The sequence below is a fragment of the Carassius gibelio genome, chromosome A9, assembly GCF_023724105.1.
Source record: "Carassius gibelio isolate Cgi1373 ecotype wild population from Czech Republic chromosome A9, carGib1.2-hapl.c, whole genome shotgun sequence".
In the NCBI taxonomy this organism is placed as follows: domain Eukaryota; kingdom Metazoa; phylum Chordata; class Actinopteri; order Cypriniformes; family Cyprinidae; genus Carassius; species Carassius gibelio.
This window is the reverse complement of record NC_068379.1, coordinates 24,964,520-24,990,396: the sequence shown is the minus strand read 5'-3', so window position 1 is coordinate 24,990,396 and position 25,877 is coordinate 24,964,520. Positions and strand designations below refer to the sequence as shown.

Sequence of the window (25,877 nt, the reverse complement as noted above, 5' to 3'; positions counted from 1 at the left end):
AGGCTGAATTACGAGAAAAAGGTTAGAATTGTGAGATATAAACTCTTAATTACGAAAAAAAGTCTGAATTACGAGAAAAAGGTTAGAATTGAGATATAAACTCGCAATTGTGAGGAAAAAAAGTCAGAATTGCAATATGTAAATTCTAAATTGCAAGAATATTGTCAGAATTGTTGGAAAATTAGAATTGTGAGATATTATTCGCAATTGCGAGAAAAATGTCAGAAATATAAACTAGCAATTGTGATTAAAAAAAAGTCAGAATTGCAAGATAAAGTCTCGCAATTACCTTTTTAAATTTTTTATTCAGTGGAAATGGGCTTCCATAGTTCCCATAGGACACGTGCATGTGTTAAAAACATCTGCACACTTGAATGTTTATATTCCTGATGGTGTCCTACGGTGGAATGCAATGCAACGACGTCAGTCAGAGCATCTGCACATCAGAACAGTGCGAACAGAACGAGAACACGTCCTGTAAGCCGTCGTCTCCCGACTGAGTTCACACACAAGAACACGCCAGCACACATGCACCAGGAGAGACGGCGTATTTAATTCAACACCAATGAAAAAACTCACTTAAAACCAGATTTAAAAAATGATGTTGGCAGAGAAAGCCTCAGAGTTTGAAGCAGTTGTAAAAGAGGCCATCATTCTAATGAATTTACATCTTCAGCACTTCCTGTTTTCTGCATCTTTTGTTGTTGTTGTATTTGAAAAAATGGCATTTTATTGTTTTGTTGGCTGAAGAGCAGCTCCTCTAATGTAGATCAGTCCTCATGACGGACTTCAGATGATGCTCAGCAGCCAGAAACACACTCTACACAAGGACAGGAACAAAACTCTCACCAGTTACACCAGCGATACTACTATTCGCTAATTATTTATGTTGGTTTATTAATGTTTTGGATCAGCTTTTATATATATATATATATATATATTTCAGACTGAATTTTCCTTTTAGTTAATTATTTGCATTTGTGATTTTTATTAATTTTTTGTTCTTTTTAAATAAAAATAATGTTTTTTTTGTTTTGTTTTTTTAATTTCCAGTAATTTTAGTGCTTCAGTTGCAAACATATTTCTTCCAATGCAACATATAGAAATTTTTTAACATTTATATTTGACTTGTTTAGCTTTAAAGTGACCATGAAATCAAATTTGATCATTTTTGTTATTATTATTTTATTTTTATTTAATTTTTATTTTTTGTTGGGGGAGGGTTACTGCAGTGTTTATTGTAAATTATTTAGTAAAAAAAAAACAGCCTTTCTTTTTTTTTTTTTTTAAACCATTTTACTCATATTGGACAAAAGAAGAAAAGATAATTCAAAGTGTAATTTCAAGCCGACTTTACCAAATCTGTTTATATATATATATATTATTAGGTATATAATATTACAAATATTTTAGATTTAGTTAAGGATAGTAACCCTGGTGTGAACCATATTCTTCTACGGTCAGTTTCTTCTTTCAGTTCTGAGTGAGTTATAGTTCAAGTGTTTGATGCTTGTATCTGAATAATAATGCAAACCTTCTCAGTTACAGAAGAGCACATTAAATATGATCGTAACACGTGTAAAGTCTGTTTCTGGCACACTGAGCACATGAACAGCTGATGATAAAGCTGGAGCGTCTGAGGAGCTCAACACCAGCAGAAACAGAGATCAGACCTCGAGAGCGACGCTCCGTAAACTAGAAACAGATCATGTCCAGAAACCAGCATGCACATCCCAGGATTCTCTGGGAAACACAGAACCGGCATAGAAAACAATAAAACTAGTTTTCACAAAGAGTTTCACTGTAAACATACTTCCGTTATAAAGCTCGGCGTGAGTCGATCTCAGCACAACGTGTCCGGGTCATATTTCAGTCCAAAACCAAAAGAAAGAAAAACTGAACATAATACAAATCAAACGACTCTTCTGCTCACCAAGACTGTCTTTATTTGATCAAGAATACTGTAAAAATGGCAAAACTGAGACTTATTACAATCTAAAAATGGATCAAATATTTTTCTTATTTTAAAATATTTGAAAATCTAATTTCTGTGATGCTCCGCTGTATTTTCAGCATCATTACTCCAGTCTTCAGCGTCACATGATCTTCAGAAATAATACTTTTAAATATATATATATATTTAATATAGCCGTGATGAGCATTTTATATAAAGATATTAAAATGTAATATCTATCTATATCTATAAATATATAATTTAATAATATATAATTTTAAAAAATGTATAATATTATTGTGACATTTTTCACAATTAAACAAACTGAACACATTTCACATATTTCCTGTAATGCATTATTATTTTTTTATTTGAATGAGCATAAAGCCATGACTACACTAATACTAACATGACGTATTCATATTTTACGATTTTATTAATATAAATATTTTTTTGTAATAATTATTTTTGCATTATAATAATGAAAATCTAGTGGGAAAATAATCCAAAATTATGCAAAAAAAAAAATTACAAATTGGCTTAATTTGTATTTTATTTGAATATTTTTCCTCTTGATTTTGGTGTGAGATATGACCCTCTTGCAGGTTTTGTGAGACGCATCATTCACATCTTCTCATGTGCTGTAGAGAACTGAAGGAGCAGCTCCTCTGAGGGATCTGATGGCAGTAGAGATGCTCGTCTTCATCAGGAGACTCCTCTGGAGATGGAGACGGTCGCTGGTGCTTGTGCTCTTCTAGAAGCTCTCCACGAAGCTGCCGGGGAAGAGTCCCGTGCGGCCGGTGCGCTGAAGCGTCCCTTTGTACCAGCCGTCCTCTCGCTTCTTGTGCACGAAGACGATGTCTCCCTCCTTCAGCTCGATCTCGGCTTCGCTCTGCGGCGGATACGGGACGAGCGCACGGTACCTGAGACACACCAGAACACCAGACGCTCAGAGGATGATGACAACATTCACACAACACAAAACTCTCAAACCAGAACCACTATATCTGCTGCTGTCTTCCACTAAAATAACAGTACATTAGCACAAGGGTTCGAACTGAGTAAATGTTGAGTAAAACTTTTCTTATGCTTACTACATCTGTGTTTGTTTTATCAAAAATACTGTATACATTTTTAAATATCATTACAGTTTAGAATAAGTGAATCTGTGTTAAAATAGAATGTATTTCTGTGATGCTCCGCTGTATTTTCAGCATCATTCCTCCAGTCTTCAGTGTCACATGATCTTCAGAAATCAGAATAATATGAGGATTTACTGCTCAAGAAACATTTCTTTGGAAATAGTAATACGCTAATTTGAGGTAAGTACGATAAAAAAAAAATGTATGCTTTTATTCATCAAGGATGCATTAAATTGATCAAAAGCGACAGTAATGACATTTATAATGAACTTTCTGTTCATCTGTGAATCCTGAAAAATAAAATGCATCAAAATATCACGCAGCACGACTGTGTTCAACACTGATAATAATCAGAAATGTTTCTCGAGCAGTAAATCATCATATTATTCTGATTTCTGAAGATCATGTGACACTGAAGACTGGAGGAATGATGCTGAAAATACAGCGGAGCATCACAGAAATACATTACACTTATACACAGATTCACACAGAAGACAGATGTTTTATATTAGAATAATATTTTAGAATTTTACTGTATGGTTGATCAAATTAAATAGACTTCTTTCATTGATTAATTTCTTCTTCAGATAATAATGAATAATTTCAATACTAGTAGATTTTTCAGTCCACAAGAGGGCGCCAAAACAGCACCGTGTTGCTTTAAAATCAAATGCAGGAAATCTCATCTTTACATCCTGAAGCAATGCATTCAGATGTGCTTCTGATCTGGAATGTGCTGGTGGTCAGGAGCAGGGACTCGCCTCTCTCGGGATAAAGGCTTGGGTTCGGGCCGGACGGCCAGCGGTGAGGACGAGGAGCAGGACTGTCTCGCCGGAGGAGACACAGAGAAGCTGAGGTCCAGCGAGCCGCTCTTCCTCTGCAGCGGCTCCATGCTCATGGCTCCCTGCATCTCGCTCTCGATGGGGCAGGACCCGGCTCGTCCGTGACCCCCGGCCATGGCCCCCTGCACCGACTCGTGCGTCGGAGACACGGACGGAGGAGAACGAGACTTCTTCTTAGCTGCAGCTCCGGAGAGAAGCTTGAGGAGACCGCTGCTCTTCTTCTCTTTCTGTCAGACACAGTCACAAATGATCCAGATGCTGGAAGAACCGCTCCAACACGCTCTAACAGCTCGACTCATATTAGTGAAGACAGAAATGTAATAATAATAATTGTAATTATTCTAAGGAATATCACACAGATGTTATTTCATGCGTTGTGCACCCATTTGTTTGCATTACATTTTAAAAGATTAATTTAATGTTTTATGCCATCATTTGATTACAATTTTTTTTTATAATAAATGTTTTAATTAAATCATGAATCCAGAAAAATTAAAGCACAACTGAATTTTTGGTATTTTTGGGGGGCCCTATTATTGTAAAAACAATAAATAAATAAATAATAATTAACTAAATAAATTAAATAATAATTTAAAAAATTTAATAATAATAAAGTATTTAATTGTAAAAGTTTTCTGATTTTTTTGTTATAAAATTATTAAAACATAAAACATTTTTTTTAACTTGAAATAAAAAAAAACAGACTTCAAATAGCCCTATTATTGTAAAAATGTTAATAAATTATTAAATGCTTTTAAAAGCATTTTTAAAATTACATTATTAAAACAGAATCCAGAAAAATGTAAATGATTTTTTTTTAATTAAAACACAATCAAGAAAAATGGAACCCAGAAAAAAATAAATAAAAATAAATAAATAATCAATTTCAGGGCCCTATTATTGTAAAGACTGTAGTAAATTGCATCAAAATATCAAAAACTGAATGCATAAAAATGTAAACATAAAAAATCTGGGTACAAATAAAACAGATGGCCCTATTAAATGTAAACATATTAATAAATTATTCAGTTGATAAAGTTTTAATTGATGAGAAATTCTTTTTAGATATTAAATTATTTAATGATAGTTTCAGATATGAAGACATATTTCAGACATTTTTCACTAGCCTACATCTGTTTCTGTTACCTGGAATCTGTAATGAAATCATTCATATATCATTCATATCATTTAAGGCTCGTTACAGTAGTTAAAGCATCATAAATTCTTCATGTCTATAACACAGCTTTAAGAACATGTATGTGTTGTATGTTATAGATGACATGAGCAGAAGCGTATGAGAGATGACCGAGGACCTGCAGCCGATCTCAGATGCAGAACACAGGATTTATTGCACTTGTCATGACTCTTGATCCACGTGACCGAATCCCTAGTCAGAATAATTCACGACATGTACAGTATGCTGACTGTGAAGCCAAAGTAATGGCAACATTTCAGCATGCAAACCATGTGTTTCTCAGCTCAAGGTCATCTCTAACTGTCCCATATCTAACTTTATTGTGCTTTATGCAGTGCATGAGGCTGGATGGTTCTTCAGTAAAGAGCAGGCAGTATATATATATATATATATATATATATATATATATATATATATATATAAAATATTATTTAGGTTTAATTTGTTTCTTAATTTCAGTTTTATTTTCAGTTCAGTTTAAAATGACCAAAGACTGCAATGTATTTAAATAAATACACACACTGCATTTTTCAGAGTGAAATTATACAATAATGATAATAATAATAATTCTAAATTGATACGTAATATATATTTTTTCCCAAACTGTGCAAAACTTCAAACAAGAACAGCAATCTTGCAGCTCGATATAAATAAGTAAATGTCACACTCTAGCATTTGTGGCAATTATGACAGTTAATTTAGTATTTTTATTTATTTATTTTTCCTTTGTGATAACTATTGCTAGTATTTTTATATTTCATTTTAGTATTTAGGTAAATTATTTTGTAGATAATTTCTTTTTTTTAATTGCGTTTTATTCAGTTTATTTCCAGTTAGTAATTTTAAGCTTGCCGCAGTAACATGTGGAATCTTTGTTGAGTTCAAATGTATTCCTAACATTAGTGTTTCATGAACAGACGTGTGTTTGATGTCTTCAGCACTCACCTTCTCCAGCTTCTTGTCCTCGGGTCTGAGCTCTGCTGTGTTCAGGAGCGCAGCGCTGGCGTTGGGAGGAGTGATGGAGCTCAGGGGCCTCAGGGGTCGTCCCGAGGAGGAGGTGTGAGGCTGAGGGGCTGAGGTCATGGAGAGGGGTCTCGAGGGCGAGCGGGACGGACTGGCCTGCGCTCGCAGCGGAGTCACAGATGCAGTCGGACGCTCAGGGCTGCTGCTCACTGACAACACAACCAGCATCACACCATCAACCATCAAAACAACCAGCATCACACCATCAACCATCAACACAACCAGCATCACACCATCAACCATCAACACATCCAGCATCACACCATCAACCATCCACACAACCAGCATCACACCATCAATCATCAAAACAACCAGCATCACACCATCAACCATCAACACAACCAGCATCACACCATCAATCATCAAAACAACCAGCATCACACCATCAACCATCAACACATCCAGCATCACACCATCAACACATCCAGCATCACACCATCAATCATCAACACAACCAGCATCACACCAGCAACCATCAACACAACCAGCATCACACCATCAACCATCCACACAACCAGCATCACACCATCAAAACAACCAGCATCACACCATCAACCATCCACACAACCAGCATCACACCATCAAACATCAAAACAACCAGCATCACACCATCAACCATCCACACAACCAGCATCACACCATCAAACATCAAAACAACCAGCATCACACCATCAACCATCAACACAACCAGCATCACACCATCAATCATCAAAACAACCAGCATCACACCATCAACCATCAACACATCCAGCATCACACCATCAACACATCCAGCATCACACCATCAATCATCAACACAACCAGCATCACACCAGCAACCATCAACACAACCAGCATCACACCATCAACCATCCACACAACCAGCATCACACCATCAAAACAACCAGCATCACACCATCAACCATCCACACAACCAGCATCACACCATCAAACATCAAAACAACCAGCATCACACCATCAACCATCAACACATCCAGCATCACACCATCAACCATCCACACAACCAGCATCACACCATCAACCATCAACACATCCAGCATCACACCATCAACCATCAACACAACCAGCATCACACCATCAACCATCCACACAACCAGCATCACACCATCAACCATCAACACAACCAGCATCACACCATCAACCATCCACACAACCAGCATCACACCATCAACCATCAAAACAACCAGCATCACACCATCAACCATCAAAACAACCAGCATCACACCATCAACCATCAACACATCCAGCATCACACCATCAACCATCCACACAACCAGCATCACACCATCAACCATCAACACATCCAGCATCACACCATCAACCATCAACACATCCAGCATCACACCATCAACCATCCACACAACCAGCATCACACCATCAACCATCAACACAACCAGCATCACACCATCAACCATCCACACAACCAGCATCACACCATCAACCATCAAAACAACCAGCATCACACCATCAACCATCAACACATCCAGCATCACACCATCAACCATCAACACGACCAGCATCACACCATCAACCATCAACACGACCAGCATCACACCATCAATCATCAACACGACCAGCATCACACCATCAATCATCAACACGACCAGCATCACACCATCAACCATCAACACGACCAGCATCACACCATCAATCATCAACACGACCAGCATCACACCATCAATCATCAACACGACCAGCATCACACCATCAATCATCAACACGACCAGCATCACACCATCAATCATCAACACGACCAGCATCACACCATCAATCATCAACACGACCAGCATCACACCATCAATCATCCACACGACCAGCATCACACCATCAATCATCAACACGACCAGCATCACACCATCAATCATCAACACGACCAGCATCACACCATCAACCATCAACACGACCAGCATCACACCATCAATCATCAACACGACCAGCATCACACCATCAATCATCAACACGACCAGCATCACACCATCAATCATCAACACGACCAGCATCACACCATCAATCATCAACACAACCAGCATCACACCATCAACCATCAACACATCCAGCATCACACCATCAACCATCCACACAACCAGCATCACACCATCAACCATCAACACATCCAGCATCACACCATCAACCATCCACACGACCAGCATCACACCATCAACCATCAACACATCCAGCATCACACCATCAACCATCCACACGACCAGCATCACACCATCAACCATCCACACGACCAGCATCACACCATCAATCATCAACACAACCAGCATCACACCATCAATCATCCACACAACCAGCATCACACCATCAATCATCAACACAACCAGCATCACACCATCAACCATCCACACAACCAGCATCACACCATCAACCATCAAAACAACCAGCATCACACCATCAACCATCAACACATCCAGCATCACACCATCAACCATCCACACGACCAGCATCACACCATCAACCATCAACACATCCAGCATCACACCATCAACCATCCACACGACCAGCATCACACCATCAATCATCCACACAACCAGCATCACACCATCAATCATCAACACAACCAGCATCACACCATCAACCATCCACACAACCAGCATCACACCAGCAACCATCAAAACAACCAGCATCACACCATCAACCATCAACACATCCAGCATCACACCATCAACCATCCACACGACCAGCATCACACCATCAACCATCAACACAACTAGCAACACACCATCAACCATCAACACGACCAGCATCACACCATCAATCATCAACACGACCAGCATCACACCATCAACACGACCAGCATCACACCATCAATCATCAACACGACCAGCATCACACCATCAAAACAACCAGCATCACACCATCAGTCATACACACGACCAGCATCACACCATCAACCATCAACACAACTAGCAACACACCCTCAACCATCAACACAACCAGCATCACACCATCAATCATCAACACGACCAGCATCACACCATCAATCATCAACACGACCAGCATCACACCATCAACCATCAACACAACCAGCATCACACCATCAACCATGAACACAACTAGCAACACACCCTCAACCATCAACACAACCAGCATCACACCATCAATCATCAACACGACCAGCATCACACCATCAACCAACAACACAACCAGCATCACACCATCAACCAACAACACAACCAGCATCACACCATCACACCATCAACACGACCAGCATCACACCATCAACACGACCAGCATCACACCATCAACCAACAACACAACCAGCAACACACCCTCAACCATCAACACAACCAGCATCACACCATCAACACGACCAAACTGATGATTATCTGTCAAAAACCTACGTCTGATCCTCATTTCAAACTAGGGCTGCATCATTCTGTACTATTTTTTTTTTACTTTTTCTTTATTTTACAGTAATTTATTATCATAAATATAATTATTTTGTTTAAAAAAAAGTTTAACAGAGAATTAATAATAATATTAAAAATTAATATGATAGTAAGAATATTTATAATTATTATTATACTTTTTAAAATAAATAAAAAAATATATTACTGTTATTTTATACTAGATTATTAATAATAGTATTGTACTACACATTGAAATTATTATTAAATGCAGTTTAGTTATATAACAGTGATATTGCTTTGATTCTTATTTTTATAGAGTAACCGTAATAATACTGATATTAATAATAATCTAATAATAATAGTTATGATTATTTTTATATTGCTGCTAATATAGTTATTGTTTTTTATATCTTGTTATTATTAGTAGTATGATTATTACTAACACTAAATAAAAAAAATTACACAAAATAAATATTACTATTGTAATATTTAACTTTAAAGTAAAATAAAAATAGTATTTAAGAAAAACAACATAAAAACAACAATAATGATGATGATAATAATAATAATAATAATAATTTTATTTGCATATTGACTAGCCCTTCAAACAAAACCAGCAAACCTGGACCTTTAAAAAAATACATATAAATAAATAAATATTTTTTTAATTGTATTTTAAATTGCAATGCAATTATTTTTCTTCAAATCATGCATCTTTGTTTTTATTCCTGTTTTCATCCGAATCCTTCCTCTGCACACACACACACACACACACACACACACGATCCTCAGGTCATGCACTGATCAAACAGATCTTCATGAGTCAGTAAAGGATTCTGTGGCGCTGCACGAGCTTCACGTCGCTCCTCAAAGTTCAAGAACTGAGAGAATGCAACCCACCAATTACTGCCAACATGGCCTTCATTACAGCAGACGTCTGATCTGAGCTGGAAAACACTTTAACAAGCTCCTTCAGCGTGTAATACACCTGAACAGATTACAGAGCGTCACACACCAGAAACACTCCAGCCAGAACACAACAACTAGTCACACAAACCTGTAAACTGGAATCAGAGCTGTGTAATAATCAGAGCTGTAGTGGGGCGTCATCTGACCAACACACATCCAACATAACCTCCCAAAAACCTTGAGTTCCCATAACCATTCCCTCCGATTCATCTCTTACTCAATCTTATTTAAACACACAACCACATGAATGAACAACTTCAAAGAAATGAGTATGGCTATAAATATTATTATAAATGATTACATGATTAAGTGGAATAATACAATTATTACATGAAAAATTATTATATACATGAATGAAAAACAGAATAAATGACTGTAAAGGAAAGATAGTAATACCACACAAATGTATGATTGATCTCCTGAAGCAAAACAGAGTTTACATTCGAGGATCCTCAGATGCTTCAGTGTTATTAAATTATTTACAGTTTACTAGCATCATAGCAATATTTCTTTATCAGATTGTTGAATTCTTTTCATTCTTAATTTGTATAATTATAATATAATTTTAAATTTGTCTTATTTTATAATTCTAATTTACATGAAAAAATATTATTCAGTATGTTACAGTTTAATATTTTTATAATGCCATTTCTTTATTGATTTGTTTAATTTGTATTATTTGATTAAATAATAATTATTATTAACATTTACAGTAAAATATATAATATTAAATACATGAGCATTTAATAGTATTTTAATTATATTTCTTTATTGATTTATTACATTTTTATAATTTGCTAAAATAAATATGTTAGAGTTTAATAGTATTATAATAATATTTCTTAATTCATTTGTTAAATTTCTATAATTTGATAAAATAATAATATATATTATTATTATTAACTATGTTAGAGTTTAACAGTTTTATAATTATATTTCTTTATTGATTTGTTGCATTTTTATAATTTGATAAAATTATAATAAATATTATTATTATTGAATATATTAGAGTTTAATAGTATTAAAATTATATTTCTTTATTGATTAGTTTAATTTGTATAATTTGGTTAAATAAAAATAATCATTATATCATTTACAATAAAAAATGTATTATTAAATATGTTAAGAGTTTAATAGAATTATAATGATATTTCTTTATTGATTTGTTATGTTTATAATTTGAATAAACAATAATAATAATAATAAATCATAATTATTTAATTTAATAATTTTATAGGTGCTGACTGTAATTAAATACGTAACAGTTTGACAGTAATAGTGATCATACTGTGGTGTGAAACACTCACACAGCTGTATGGCGGAGCGCGGCTGGTTGACCATCTGCTGGCTGGACAAGCGCAGACAGTTCTTCAGGTGCAGCTGCGGAGACGACGGGCTGCTGAGGGGTGTACTGGAGCGGGACGCAGACGCAGACGACATCAGGACCGGACTGGACGGACCGCCGGAGCCCGGAGACCCTGGAGCTCCAGAGAGACACGAGCGCGTCTGACCCACGGCGAACGGAGCCCTGCGGAACACACACAGTATCACACAGAGACACACACATGGAGACAGACACAGACACAGACACGCACACACACACACTCGCAGCCAGTCACACAGGAATCATGAACGAACGAGGCATTCACATTATTTCAGAACTAAACCTGCAAGGTAAGCATCTAAGCCTGTGTTTCTCAACATTTTCCACTTTATTTCTTCTGTAATGACAAACGCAGATATATTATAAAATAAATGTAAATTAAAAAATTACAAATAATTCACATTATATTATTAAATTACATTAAAAAATATATATATATATTTTTTTTTTATTATCATAGAATTTAGTTGTTTGTTTCTTTTTTCACAATTTATATTCATCATAACAAAAACAATTTTATTTATTTGCACGACTTTCTTCAGGTCTAAAAATCTCACTTTTAAAATTACTGTTATAAATGTTTTTTAAAGTTATAAATGTGAATGTAAAACATTTTCCGGAACGTTCCTACGAACTGTCTATAAAATGTTCATATGCAAATAAAATATCATAAATAAATAAACTTAAATAATAAAATAATGTGCATGTGTGTGTGAGGGCGTGCGTGTGTAGGAGTGTGTGTCTGAGTGCATAAGTGTGTGTGTGTGTGTGTGTGTGTGTGTGCATGCGTGAGTGTATATTTATGTGCGTGCATGTGTGTGTGTGTGTGTGAGTGTGTGTGAGTGTGTGTGTGTTTCCAGACAGGTGTTGGCGTGTGTAAACACATTAAACCGCAGCTCTGAGTATCTGGGAATGATTTTCCCTCAGGTGTCTCTGTGCGGTGGATTCTCATCCAGATGTGGTTTGTTTCTCTTACAGCGGCTCGTATCCGTGTGTGAATCGCGTCACTACAGTCTGATTAATGCAGAACTCAACTCCAGCAGACACAGTCGCTCATTCCTGCATCCCAATCCACAGGAAACAACCAAGAGTTTAACTGTTCGGATTCATGAGGAAACTCAAACATGCTTGATAAACATTACATTTTTAAAACTACAGCCATTAACAGACGGTTGATTGTACAGAAAATGGCTTAAAATGTAAAAAAAAAAAAAAATAGACAAAAATAAAATTCAAAAATAAAATAAAAATATTAAACATTTGAAATATTATTCTGAAGTAAATCATCTGTTTTCTGTGTGAATCTGTGTTAAAGTGTAATGTATTTCTGTGATGCTCCGCTGTATTTTCAGCATCATTCCTCCAGTCTTCAGTGTCACATGATCTTCAGAAATCATGAACATATGATAATTTACTGCTTAAGGTGTGTGTGTGAGTATATATTATTTATGATAATTATTATTCAAGTAGTAAATTAATTATTAAATAAATAATTAAATATAAAACATTTTTACAGTGATTTATCATGTGACCTTGATAATTCAGTTTTTGCTAAACTTTTAAAACCTGACGTCATGAAGCTCATGAACTGTAGCAGTTCCAGTGTTTAATCTGAAACATGTTTAACAGTGTGTTAACTGCGAAAACAAATAAAAACCACCTGCTGAGTCAATGCCAAACTATAAACTTATAATGCTAATCAGGTTGTGACTACCAGGGATACGGCTATAGCCGGTAAACAACAATAAATTATATTTGCTACCTATCAGCAGAGTCAGTAATTGCAGCAGGTGCGCAATAAATTTCATTATATTAAAAGACTCAAATAGAGGACCCATACAGGAGTGGGGACAAAGCCTTGTAGAAATAGGCCAAACACAAACTGAACAGGGAGATAACATCCAACACCTGCACCGTTAGCACTGGTGCCCCCCAGGGCTCTGTCCTCTCCCCACTGCACTTCTCCCTCTACACCAACGACTGCACCTCTACTGACACCGCTGTCAAGCTCCTGAAGTTTGCAGATGACACTTAAGCCATCAGACTCATCCAGGGTGGTTGAGCAGCAAAAACACACACACAACAAATTCCTTGTTTGCACACACTTGGCAAATAAAGCTCATTCTGATTCTGACGGCACATCAGATATACATCATGCTCAATGCGGCGGCGGAGCGGTTTCACCTTCTCAACTCTTGACGTTAAAGCAGAGCATTTCAAATGCACCTGCGGCGCTGACCTGATTCACGACTTCAGCTGGAGATAGAGATCTGGAACTCGCAGGAAACATTCTTTCTGTCGCGCTTTCATTTAGGGTTGTTTTATTTGCTTGAGCTCCAAACAAACCCAAAGCATTTACAGTCTCTGCTCAATAAAACATTATATATTATTATAAATGTGATTTCTGAGGAAAAAAGTCTGAATAGTGTGCTGATGCAGGTGTGTTTTTAACATCTTTTAATGATGAGAGCTGAGAAGCTTAAACCTTCTCACTGATGCTGCATAATTTCTGGATTATTTGAGTAATGCTCACCGGGAGACGGGTGTTACGTAGTTCCCTGGGAAGACTCCAGACGCTCCGGAGCGCAGAGATGTGCCTTTGAACCATCCGTCCTGACACTTCTCCATCACGCGGTACATCTCGCCCTTCCGCAGCTCCATCTCATCCGCCTTCTGCGGTTTGTATGCGTACATGGCCAGATATCTGCAGATGAAGGGAAAGATTGATGAGCGAAGCGTGTTCCTGACGCAGTGTGTGTGGAGACTTGATCAGCTCTGACAGAAGCATTTTATTACATCGAGTCCAGAGTCTGTTATTAAAACACTGAGAGATTTCATTACAGCGGCATCTATCACCGGAAGAGAGGAAGAACAGAGCGGCTCAAAATATAGACCACTGACCTACTGATGGACACAACACACACACACACACACACACTGAAGTCATCCTTCACAAACTCACACACATACCTACACTCTCTCACAGACACACACACACACACACTGACACACACACACACACAAAGCATAGAAAGGAGCTATTTGGAGTTGTTTTAACAGTAAGTCCAGGTGTGTGTGTAGCAGCAGGAACAGCAGCGCTGCATCAGATCATCATCACTCACATGTTGAGAGGCAGCTGGACTTTAGCGGCGGCGAGCAGCTCTCCGGTTGTTGACGCGAGACGCGGCGGAACTGAAGCTGCTGCATTTACTGCGACTGAAGAGTCCTGTGAAGACAACAGATCACACACACACACACACACACATATAGTTGTGAAAAACATTGTATGCTAAGAACTTCATTTGAACAACTTTAAAGACAATTTTCTCAATATTTAGATTTTTTTGCAGATTCCAGATTTTCAAATAGTTGTATCTCAGACAAATATTGTCCTCCTAACAAACCAGACATCAATAGAGAGATCATTTATTCAGCTTCAGACGGGTTTTGTGCTCCAGGTTCACATGTATATATATATCTATCTATCCCCTTTAAACTGAACCTGAGTGTGTCTCTAATGGGCTCCTGCAGCTGCTGATGCATTATGGGAGTTATAAATGCACATGATCCGTCTGTTTCACTCAGACAAAACTCCAGAGATTCACACTCACGGGTTCTCATGTTGACCTTTGACCTCATAACACTAATGGAGCCCACCGCTCTTACTCGAACATACCAGCTGAGCCCAGGTCAGAGGTCAAGAGCGACATAACTCTATTATATATATATTCAGTATATATTTCCAAAACTACACACACACACACACACATATATTTATTTTTGAGTAATGATGTGAATGAATCAAGCAGTTAAGAGTCATTTGATTTGACTGACTTAAAAGGACAGTTTCAACAGAATCACATAAATGAATCAAAGTGTGTGTGTGTGTGTGTGTGTGTGTCTGTGTGTGTGTGTGTGTGTGTCTGTACCTGTGTGGCAGGTGCGCTGGAGGACAGGTGTGTGTGTGTGTGTGTGTGTGTGTGTCTGTACCTGTGTGGCAGGTGCATTGGGGGACAGGTGTGTGTGTGTGTGTGTGTCTGTACCTGTGTGGCAGGTGTGTGTGTGTGTGTGTGTCTGTACCTGTGTGGCAGGTGTGTGTGTGTGTGTCTGTGTGTGTGTGTGTCTGTACCTGTGTGGCAGGTGCGCTGGAGGACAGGTGTGTGTGTGTGTGTCTGTACCTGTGTGGCAGGCGCGCTGGAGGACAGGTGTGTGTGTGTGTGTGTGTGTCTGTACCTGTGTGGCAGGTGCGCTGGAGGACAGGTGTGTGTGTGTGTGTGTGTGTCTGTACCTGTGTGGCAGGTGCGCTGGAGGACAGGTGTGTGTGTGTGTGTGTGTCTGTACCTGTGTGGCAGGTGCACTGGAGGACAGGTGTGTGTGTATGTGTATGTGTGTGTGTGTGTGTGTGTCTGTACCTGTGTGGCAGGTGCGCTGGAGGACAGGTGAGGGCAGTCTGCGATGCGAGCGGCGGCGCGGGGGTCCGAGGAGCTGATGAGCACCGGTGCGCTGATCTCCATCGAGTGCCGGTTGTTCCCCATCACCTGCGCCGTGCGCTGCGTCACACTGAGTGCCGTGAACGAGTGCCGCTTCTTGGCGTTCTTCTTCCCCTCGGCGTGTCTGTGCATGGCGTTCCCGTTACAGCTGACGGCTGCGGGCGACGTGGGCTCTGCGCTCGGACCCGGGGCCGTGGAAGGTTTGTCCATCTCCATCAGCTGCTTCGCCGATTCATTCAACTGAGGATAAACACAGTTATTATTTTACACTTAGATCAGTAGCCTCTTCTGCTCAGCAAGGCTGCACATGTAATAAGTTACACTGCTCAGTTTAAAAAGTCTGTGCAGTCTGTATAATGTTTTATGTGAACATTTAGACAGGCACGTATAACTCCACTACTTAAGAAACCCAATCTCATCCCATCTCTTTTAGAGAACTACAGACCAGTTTCCCTGCTTCCTTTCATTGCAAAAACACTTGAACGAGCTGTGTTCAACCAAATCTCTGCATTTCTCACACAGAACAACCTCCTTGACAGCAACCAGAAGTGGACATTCAGCTGAGACGGCCTTGCTCTCAGTTGTTGAAGCTCTAAGACTGGCAAGAGCAGAATCCAAATCTTCAGTACTTATCCTGCTTGATCTGTCCGCTGCTTTTGACACAGTTAACCACCAGATCCTCCTATCAATCCTACCGACAAAGGGCATCTCAGGAACCACACTTCAATGGTTTGAGTCTTACCTATCAGATAGGTCCTTCAAAGTATCTTGGAGAGGTGAGGTGTCCAAGTCTCAACATCTAACTTCTGGGGTGCCTCAGGGCTCAGTTCTTGGACCACTTCTCTTCTCTGTCTACATGGCATCATTAGGATCTTTCATTCAGAAACTTTTCATACCACTGCTATGCTGATGACACTCAACTCTACCTCTCATTCCATCCTGATGATCCGACGGTAGCTATTCACATCTCAGCTTGTCTAACAGACATTTCTTACTGGATGAAGGACCATCACCTTCAGCTTAACCCTCTGGAGTAGACGCGTGATGAGGCATTTTCTCCTGATAACCCCGAAAAGAACTAACATTACACTTTTTGTTTTGATTGTGCAGACAAGAGCAATACATCAATTGAATCTGTTTAGGGTCTACTTTTATTTGTAAACAGACATAATAACAACAAAACTTTGTGCATTTATAAAATAAAGACACACAAACAAGGTGTGCTGCCTGCAGCCTTTGTCTGCGTTGATCTTCACTTACAAATGCGTCATCTATAGAAAGCCTGACATGTCTACCTTTATTACCGAAAACAAATATTCTGTGATAAAGTAATCCATATGAAAACAACGCGATGTCCGTTTTTCACATCTCCCTTCATTATCTTCTAATGAGACACACCCCTGCACTGAACGCTCTATTCAGATTCTAATGTTTCACTGAAGCGCGCGGCTTGAATACGCCCATAACAGGAGACAACGCAGCCAGACTGTTCTTCACGTTTTTTTTATTTTTACTGTTTGCTTCGCAATGAAAGGAACAAGACATAATTCACCCCAAGAAAATGTGATGTGGTTGAGGATTTGAGATTTGGATTTCCTCAGAAAAAAGAATGAAGCGCTTTATTCAGCAAAGATCATAAACATGAGTAAGTCTCTACTAGTCTACTCTACTGTACTAGTTTTCACATAATGTGTAAACATTTTACTAGTCAGATTTTTTCCAAACTATAATTCCTGACTAAATCAAGTGAAACATTATGAAGTTTCAATAACAATATACACTACTATACCATTCAAAAGCTTGATGTAAATAATATAAATGTCACAAATACATCTAAATGTAACAAATGTAACAAACTATGCTGTTCTTTCAATTTATATAAAAAAATAAAAACCTTTAAGTAATATACTATAATATAAGTAAGTTTAAGTAATATATCATATAATACACTAGTAATATATTTCTGGTACAATTTCTTCAAGTTTAAGCAGACGTTTATTTCGGCGGGTTCTAGTGAAGAGCTTTGATTTCCCATGTGTGCAGTTGTTTCTTCGTTTTTGATTTCCTTTCTGAAATCAAACACTTTTTTTTTAGTAACATTGCTTTAATCGATAATCAATTTACAGATCTTTCCTGAGTCCTCAATTTCAAAACTATGACTAACTAAAGCCAATGACATCATCTGCCAGGAAGGGACATAATGTTTGTGGGAAACTGACATCAGTTTTGCTTCACTTAAAACAATCATTATGATAGGTTATCCTACTTCAATTAATCAATATACAAATGTTTAATCTGACTAAACTGATGTCTTGATGAATAGAAACACAAACAAAAGCAGATGTGATGGTGTGCAGGCAACAAACAGATCAAAAGTGACTGGAGCCCTTTGTTTCGACTCACAGTCCTGCATTCATAAATATGATAATAATATGCAAATATCATGTAAATGAGGCTGATTGATGGACCCCACAGACCTGGCGAGGGTCTCTGCGGATGAACACCGAAGCCTTCTGAAGGTCATACCATTATTACTGATATGAGGTGGTCAGAGCACATTAATTGCATGCATAACGTGTGTGTGCTCACGTTACAACCCATCTGACACCACAAGCAGTTTAGGACAAAGACCAGGAAATATTGAGCGTTGACATCACGTTTAATTGTGGAAATAACCGTGTGATTAGTGACATGCTTGTTGTTTCTGGAGGGTCCCGTTACTCCCGTTCACCGGTTGGTTAGGAGCCCAGCTCGTTAGCACAGCCGTGAACTTTGAAATGTGTTTAATATAGGTCAAGCTCTGGCTTCAGTCGCGCGGGGAAGTGAGCGTTCAGACGCCTCGCCGCGTGCAGGGTGCTGCTAATTGTGCTAATAATAGAGCCCATCACGCTGTGTAATTACACCACGGGAAGACGACAAAAAGAAAATCACAAAGCAGCAAATGTGCAGTGGAATAATGACAGGCTGTCAGACGCGTACAGAAATAACTGGTAGTGTGAGCCGCACGAGCACAATCTGAGGGAATAAAGCCTGCGCTATCAACAGCTATTGTGTCAAGTCTGTTTTAACATGTAGACTCCATGTGAATCTGTGCACGAGTGCGTGTGTGTGTCTGTGTGTGTGTGTGTGTGTGTAAGATCATGTGGGTGTGTGTGTATGCGTCAGAGTGTGTATAAGTGTGAATGTAAGTGTGTGTATATGTGTGTACAACTGTGTGTGAGTTTCTTTGTATGTGAGAGCGTGTAAGTGCACGTGAGTGTGCATGTTTGTGTATATAAGTGTGTATAATTGTGTGTGAATATGCATGTATGAGAGTGTGCGTGAGTATGTGTGTGTGTGTGTATGTGAGTGTCCATGTGTGTGTATTTTATGAAGCTGTAAGCAGCGTCTGTGACCGTGAGCATCTTTCTCTTCACCATGATCTCACCGCGGTAATCTCTGATCCTGCTTTGTTCACTTCAGTCTCTAAAGGAGTGTTTGTGTCAGACAGACCACTATCACAAAACCTGCAGGACATCCACAGAATTCAATAAAACATTAAGCCGGTTTTAGGAGATCTTGAACTTCAGCTTTATCATTTCCATTACTGTACTGCAAAGTACAAATAAATTCTCATTAAAAAAGCTTCATATTATTCATGCATTTTCTTACATTCTTATTATTTTCTTTTGATTGATTGATTGATCAAGCTCTGGTCATATCCCAGCATTCCCTGCACACTTTACAGCACAATAAAACACCAGATCCCAGATCAGATCAAGCCAAGGAGCTCGATCACACCATCTACATCATTAAAACCCCAGCGTGATGGAGCCGCGAGGACAGATTCTAAATGAGCTGAAGAGGAGAAAAATGATAAACATCTTTTATTTTCCCATTTTCATCCGGTGATCGCGGGGGCAGAGGAGATTGAGTTCCTGCACTAATCATACTGAGAGAAATCCAGGAGTTATGAGTCAAATAAGCAACGTTCAGCTGATGAGGTTCAGAAGAAATAAAGCACTGGCAGCAGCTTCGGATCAGAGAGTCAACGATTAAAGGAAGAGTCCGCTCAGAAATGAAGATGTACTGTAAATGTGTTCATCCTCAGGTCATCACAGATCAGGATGAGTTTGTTTCTTCATCAAGTTTGTAGAAATGCAGCACTGCATCAGTGTCTCATCAATGGATGCTCTGCAGTGAATGGGTGCCGTCAGAATGAGAGTCTGATAAAAACATCACAATAATCCACAGAGCTCCAGTCCATCAGTGAACGGCTTGTTAAACGCTGCTTGATCTGTGCAGATTTCTCTCCTGATTCAGACCAGAACACTTTTTCACTGGAGGAAGTGTTATTCTGGTTTATAGACTCTATGTGTTTGAGTTAAAATCATCTTAATGCTGGATGTGTTTCAGGTTTTGTCTTCTCCAGATGTTCACTGATGGACTGGAGTGCTGTGGATTATTGGGATGTTTTTATCAGACTCTCATTCTGACGGCACCCATTCACTGCAGAGCATCCATTGATGAGACACTGATGCAGTGCTGCATTTCTACAATCCTGATGAAGAAACAAACTCATCCTGATCTGAGATGACATGAAGATGAGCATATTTTTATCAAATGTAAAAAAATTTTAGTGAACTATTCCTTTAATGCTGTGAAAATAATATTTGAAAAGGACATTTCTCATAATACTGTTACACAGACCACGTTTTTATCAAAATAGTGAATGTTTAGTTTAATTCCCTGACCTGCTAAAGGACATCAGAACATCTCTCCTGTCCAAATCAATACACATTACCCATAATGCATCACTTGCAGGTTTCTAAAACGACACACCGGTGCACGTACCTCCACGTATAAGATGGGAAAAATCCCGATCTTATCTCCCAGCATGCCTTCTGCCCAGTTATCGTCCACTCTTCGTATGACGGTGAGAATCTCGTCCTGTGATGGAGTCACCGAGAGAATAAACAGAGGAACATCACATTTCAATATTCACAACAGAAAGAGAAATAAATCAGCCACTGCATATTAAACACTCAGATTTATATTAGCAGGATAATCTCACTTCTGTGTGTGTGTAGAAAACTAATCAGTGTATCTCTATCATACAGAAGCCAGTTAAGATCATCTCACAATTCTGACTCGAGACTGGATCAGGCGTGTGTTAATGAGTGTTTAGACGCAGATGTCTCTCTTCCTCTCTTCAGTGTGTGTCTTCAGGAGGACAGAGGATGCTTGTGCAGTAATGTATTCAGACTCACAATCATCCTTCTGTCATCATTCACTCTCCTCCTGACTGACGCTCTTCTGTGCAACATTAAAGAACTGAGGTTTTTTCCTCCATACAGTGAAAGTCAATGGGGACCAAAGTGTGGATGGGTGACATATTGAATCTTATTTCACGGTAACTATATTTACATTTGTGCATTTAGCAGATGCTTTTATTTAAAGCAACTTTAAATAAACTCCTACAGAAACACTATTATTACTAGAAAGCTAGATTTTTATCATTGATATACTACAATAGTTTTGTTAATATTTTCAGTTGGTTTGTATTTTTTATTTTCTATCTTAATTTTAAAGTCATTTTATTACTTTTTTTTGTCTGCAGAGTTTTTATTATTTAAGTCATTTTAGTTATTTTAAATTTAAATTTTTTAATTAATTAATATTATTATTATTATTATTAATTAATACATTTTATTACTTATTTTTGTCTGCAGAGTTTTTATTATTTAAGTAATTTTAGTTATTTTAAATTTAAATTTTTAAATTAATTATTATTATTATTATTAATTAATACATTTAATTACTTATTTAAAATTAAGCTAAATGAAAATTAGAGAAAGAAAAAAAAGACAGAGAGAAATGAACACTTTTATTCATCAAGGCCGCATTAAATTGATCAAAAGTAACAGTAAAGACATTTATAATGTAACTAAATATTTCTATTTCAAATAAAAGCTGTTCTTCTGAACTTTCAGTTCATCTGTGAATCCTGAGAAATAAAATGTATCATAATTTCCACAGAAATATTGAGCAGCACAACTGTGTTCAACACTGATAATAATCAGAAATGTTTCTTGAGCAGTAAATCATCATATTATTCTGATTTCCGAAGATCATGTGACACTGAAGACTGGAGGAATGATGCTGAAATACAGCTGATTTACATTAGAATAATATAGCTGTTTTGAAAGTATTTTTGATCAAATAACTGCATCCCTGCTGAGCAGAAGAGACTCTTTCTGAACCTGGAGCAGTGTTTGTGTCTGTACCTTACTGAAGGTCAGGCAGTCTTTGTCCTGGTCTTTGTCTGTGACCTGGAAGTCGTAGAGAGCCTTCCCCTGCGGCGGTGTCTGGGACAGCGGGCGGATGCACTGGATGTAGCTCGCCGGGAGGAAGCCGTGGCTGCCGTTCAGCTCGCCGTGGAACCAGTTCTCATCCACCTTCCGTCGCAGGATGATGATGTCACCTTTACTGAACTTCAGGTCGCCCGCTTCTTTGCCCTCGTAGCTGTAGAGCGCTTTACCACACGGCAGCTGAGGAACGTTCTGGAGGACGGAGAGAAACACGGATCAGGAGATTCAGTGTCTCACGTCGATTTCAACAGTTCGGAAATCTTAACTATGACATCATGTGTGCTTAAAAATGATAGAAATTAGTATTTCTTTTTTAATCTTTAGACAAGCACAAGAAGCTTCTAGCACTAGTGCATGCTAATTATCGTTAAATAAAACCATAAAAATTAATACAATAAATAAAAATGAACTAAAATATTATGAACAAGGTTATTTTATTTTATTTTATTGTCAAGGCAGCATTTCTCATTTTTATTAAGTTTATAATTAAACTAGTTTATAATTTTTGTTTCATGTGTAAAATTGTAAAATTAGAACCATAAATGCTACACTCACAAAAAAAAAAAAAAAAAAAAAATGACAAAAACATTCAAATATTAAGACTAAATATAAGCAATATAAGATATATATATATAAAATACCATTCAAAATCTTAACAAAAACCATAATATTATATCAAAGACCATCACATAAAAAAAAGAAAACAAAATGGTTAAAAATCACAAAAACACACAACAAAATCACAAAAATGTAAAAATATAACAATAAATATGAATATAAAAAAATGTAAACATTAAAATTTATATAAAAATAAAAAATAAAATTCAAAATAAACAAAATTTTTGAAAAAGATAAAAACACACAATAAACTGACCAAAACTTCAAAATATAAAAATAAATATGAATATAAATATAAATTAAAATCAACAGAAAATGGCATAAGCACAACAAAAAGATTAAAAGTTTAAAATGAAAATATAAAACAATATAAATAATTTCAATATAAAAATATAAATGAAGCTCAAATATGGATATTGTGTGTAATTTATCATTCAGTGGGAAGTCGTGGCCTAATGGTTAGAGGGTTGGACTCCCAATCGAAGGGTTGTGGGTTCTAGTCTCGGGCCGGATGGGTTAAATGCAGAGCACAAATTCTGAGTATGGGTCACCATACTTGGCTGAATGTCACTTCACTTCACTTCATTCTCCTCCTGCTACAGAGGATGATGGGAAATAAACCGGGTAAATGTCTGTCAAGCTTTTCTTGCTCTTCATCAACATACGACCAACTGTGCACAGACTCAACTGATCAGGTCATCTCAATTATTATCCATATCAGTCAGCTGAGTGTGATCCAGTGATGATGATGATGATGATGATGCTTCATTAGACTCAAACACAGACTCCTGAGACGGTCTGAAATACCTCATCAATCAAAAACAAGCCCTAAACTCCTGAAAGAGTCTGAAATTCAGCAGAGATCTGATGCAACGCTGGGAAAGATCTGAGGAGCTCCTGATTTACTGTGATTTTACCACAGTTAATTGGGTTTCAGGCACTGTGCTTCACATCATCCTTAAAAATAGCCCTTGGCTCCTAACCCTGGTAAAATCACTGTAAAGCCCGGCTTGAGCGGATTATTGCTTCAATGCAAACATCTTGATGAATAATTCAGACTGTAAACAGCAACTTTAAGTGCTGAGTTAATGATGCTTTTACATTAATTATGCATGGACACTCAAGTTAAAAACATAAACACATATAGTTTAATTACAGCAGCAGACACTCATTCATCAGCGTTTATCATACTAGGTTTTTGTAACGGTTCAATAAACAAGAAGTTTATATCAATAACTTCCATTTTAGTCACGATATTTACAAAATATATAACAAACCAGTTCCAAATGAAGTCACTACAGAGCCATCAGCAGTTTTGAACGAATCATTTGAATGAATGATTCAAAAACAATCATTTGATTCATTCTTTAATGGATCAGTCTTTTCAACTAACCAGTTCAGTGAACGATTCAATTACTCAGTCACAAAAAAAAATGCTTCATTACTTTCTGAATAAATTATCAGTTTGAAATGACTCATTTGAGTGAATGATTCAATGACTCATTCACAGAAAACAGTCACTTGATTTGTTCTTTAATAAATAAATGCTTTAAACGAATCAGTTCAGAGAATGATTCAATGACTCACTAATAAAAACAGTCATTTTATTTGATCTTTAATAAATAAATGCTTTAAACGAATCAGTTCAGTGAATGATTCAATGACTCACTCATAAAAACAGTCACTTGATTTGTTCTTTAATTAATAAATGCTTTAAAAGAATCAGTTCAGTGAATGATTCAATGACTCACTCATAAAAACAGTCACTTGATTTGTTCTTTAATGAATAAACACTTTAAACGAATCAGTTCACTGAATGATTCAATGACTCACTCATTCAAAACAGTCACTTGATTTGTTCTTTAATGAATAAACGCTTTAAACGAATCAGTTCAGTGAATGATTCAATGACTCTCTCATAAAAACAGTCACTTTATTTGTTCTTTAATAAATAAATGCTTTAAAACGAATCAGTTCACTGAATGATTCAATGACTCACTCACAGAAAACAGTCACTTGATTTGTTCTTTAATGAATAAACGCTTTAAACGAATCAGTTCAGAGAATGATTCAATGATTCACTAATAAAAACAGTCATTTTATTTGTTCTTTAATAAATAAATGCTTTAAACGAATCAGTTCAGTGAATGATTCAATGACTCACTCATAAAAACAGTCACTTGATTTGTTCTTTAATGAATAAACACTTTAAACGAATCAGTTCACTGAATGATTCAATGACTCACTCATAAAAACAGTCACTTGATTTGTTCTTTAATAAACAAATGCTTTAAAACGAATCAGTTCAGTGAATGATTCAATGACTCATTCACTGGGTTTGAACAAATCGTTTGAATGAATGATTCAGTGAATCGCTCATGCAGTCTGCTGGTGAACCTCTTTTCCATCATGTAGAAAGAGTCAGTTAAATCTTCACCACTAATGATAAATGAAAACAAATAAATAAATAAAAATACATACATGAACACAATATTTGTGTTTAATGAATTCACGTATCTAATTATAAGCTCTTGATATGGAAAAATATGAAGCT

The 25,877-nt window shown here is 37.2% G+C and overlaps 1 protein-coding gene across 1 annotated transcript in view; it reads right to left on the bottom strand.

The window, feature by feature from the left end:
- Positions 1-2,497: 2,497 nt before the first annotated feature.
- Positions 2,498-25,877, bottom strand: part of LOC128020057 (E3 ubiquitin-protein ligase SH3RF3) — a 54,333-nt gene continuing 30,953 nt past the window's right edge. The window contains exons 2-10 of the mRNA XM_052606595.1: positions 22,622-22,897; positions 21,189-21,284; positions 16,278-16,595; positions 14,988-15,091; positions 14,399-14,569; positions 11,789-12,009; positions 6,079-6,305; positions 3,858-4,165; positions 2,498-2,877 (exon numbers count right to left, since the gene is read on the bottom strand). Of these exons, the coding sequence (XP_052462555.1) occupies positions 2,709-2,877; positions 3,858-4,165; positions 6,079-6,305; positions 11,789-12,009; positions 14,399-14,569; positions 14,988-15,091; positions 16,278-16,595; positions 21,189-21,284; positions 22,622-22,897 (1,890 nt within the window). The 3' untranslated portion in view covers positions 2,498-2,708. The remainder of the gene's footprint in view (positions 2,878-3,857; positions 4,166-6,078; positions 6,306-11,788; positions 12,010-14,398; positions 14,570-14,987; positions 15,092-16,277; positions 16,596-21,188; positions 21,285-22,621; positions 22,898-25,877) is intronic.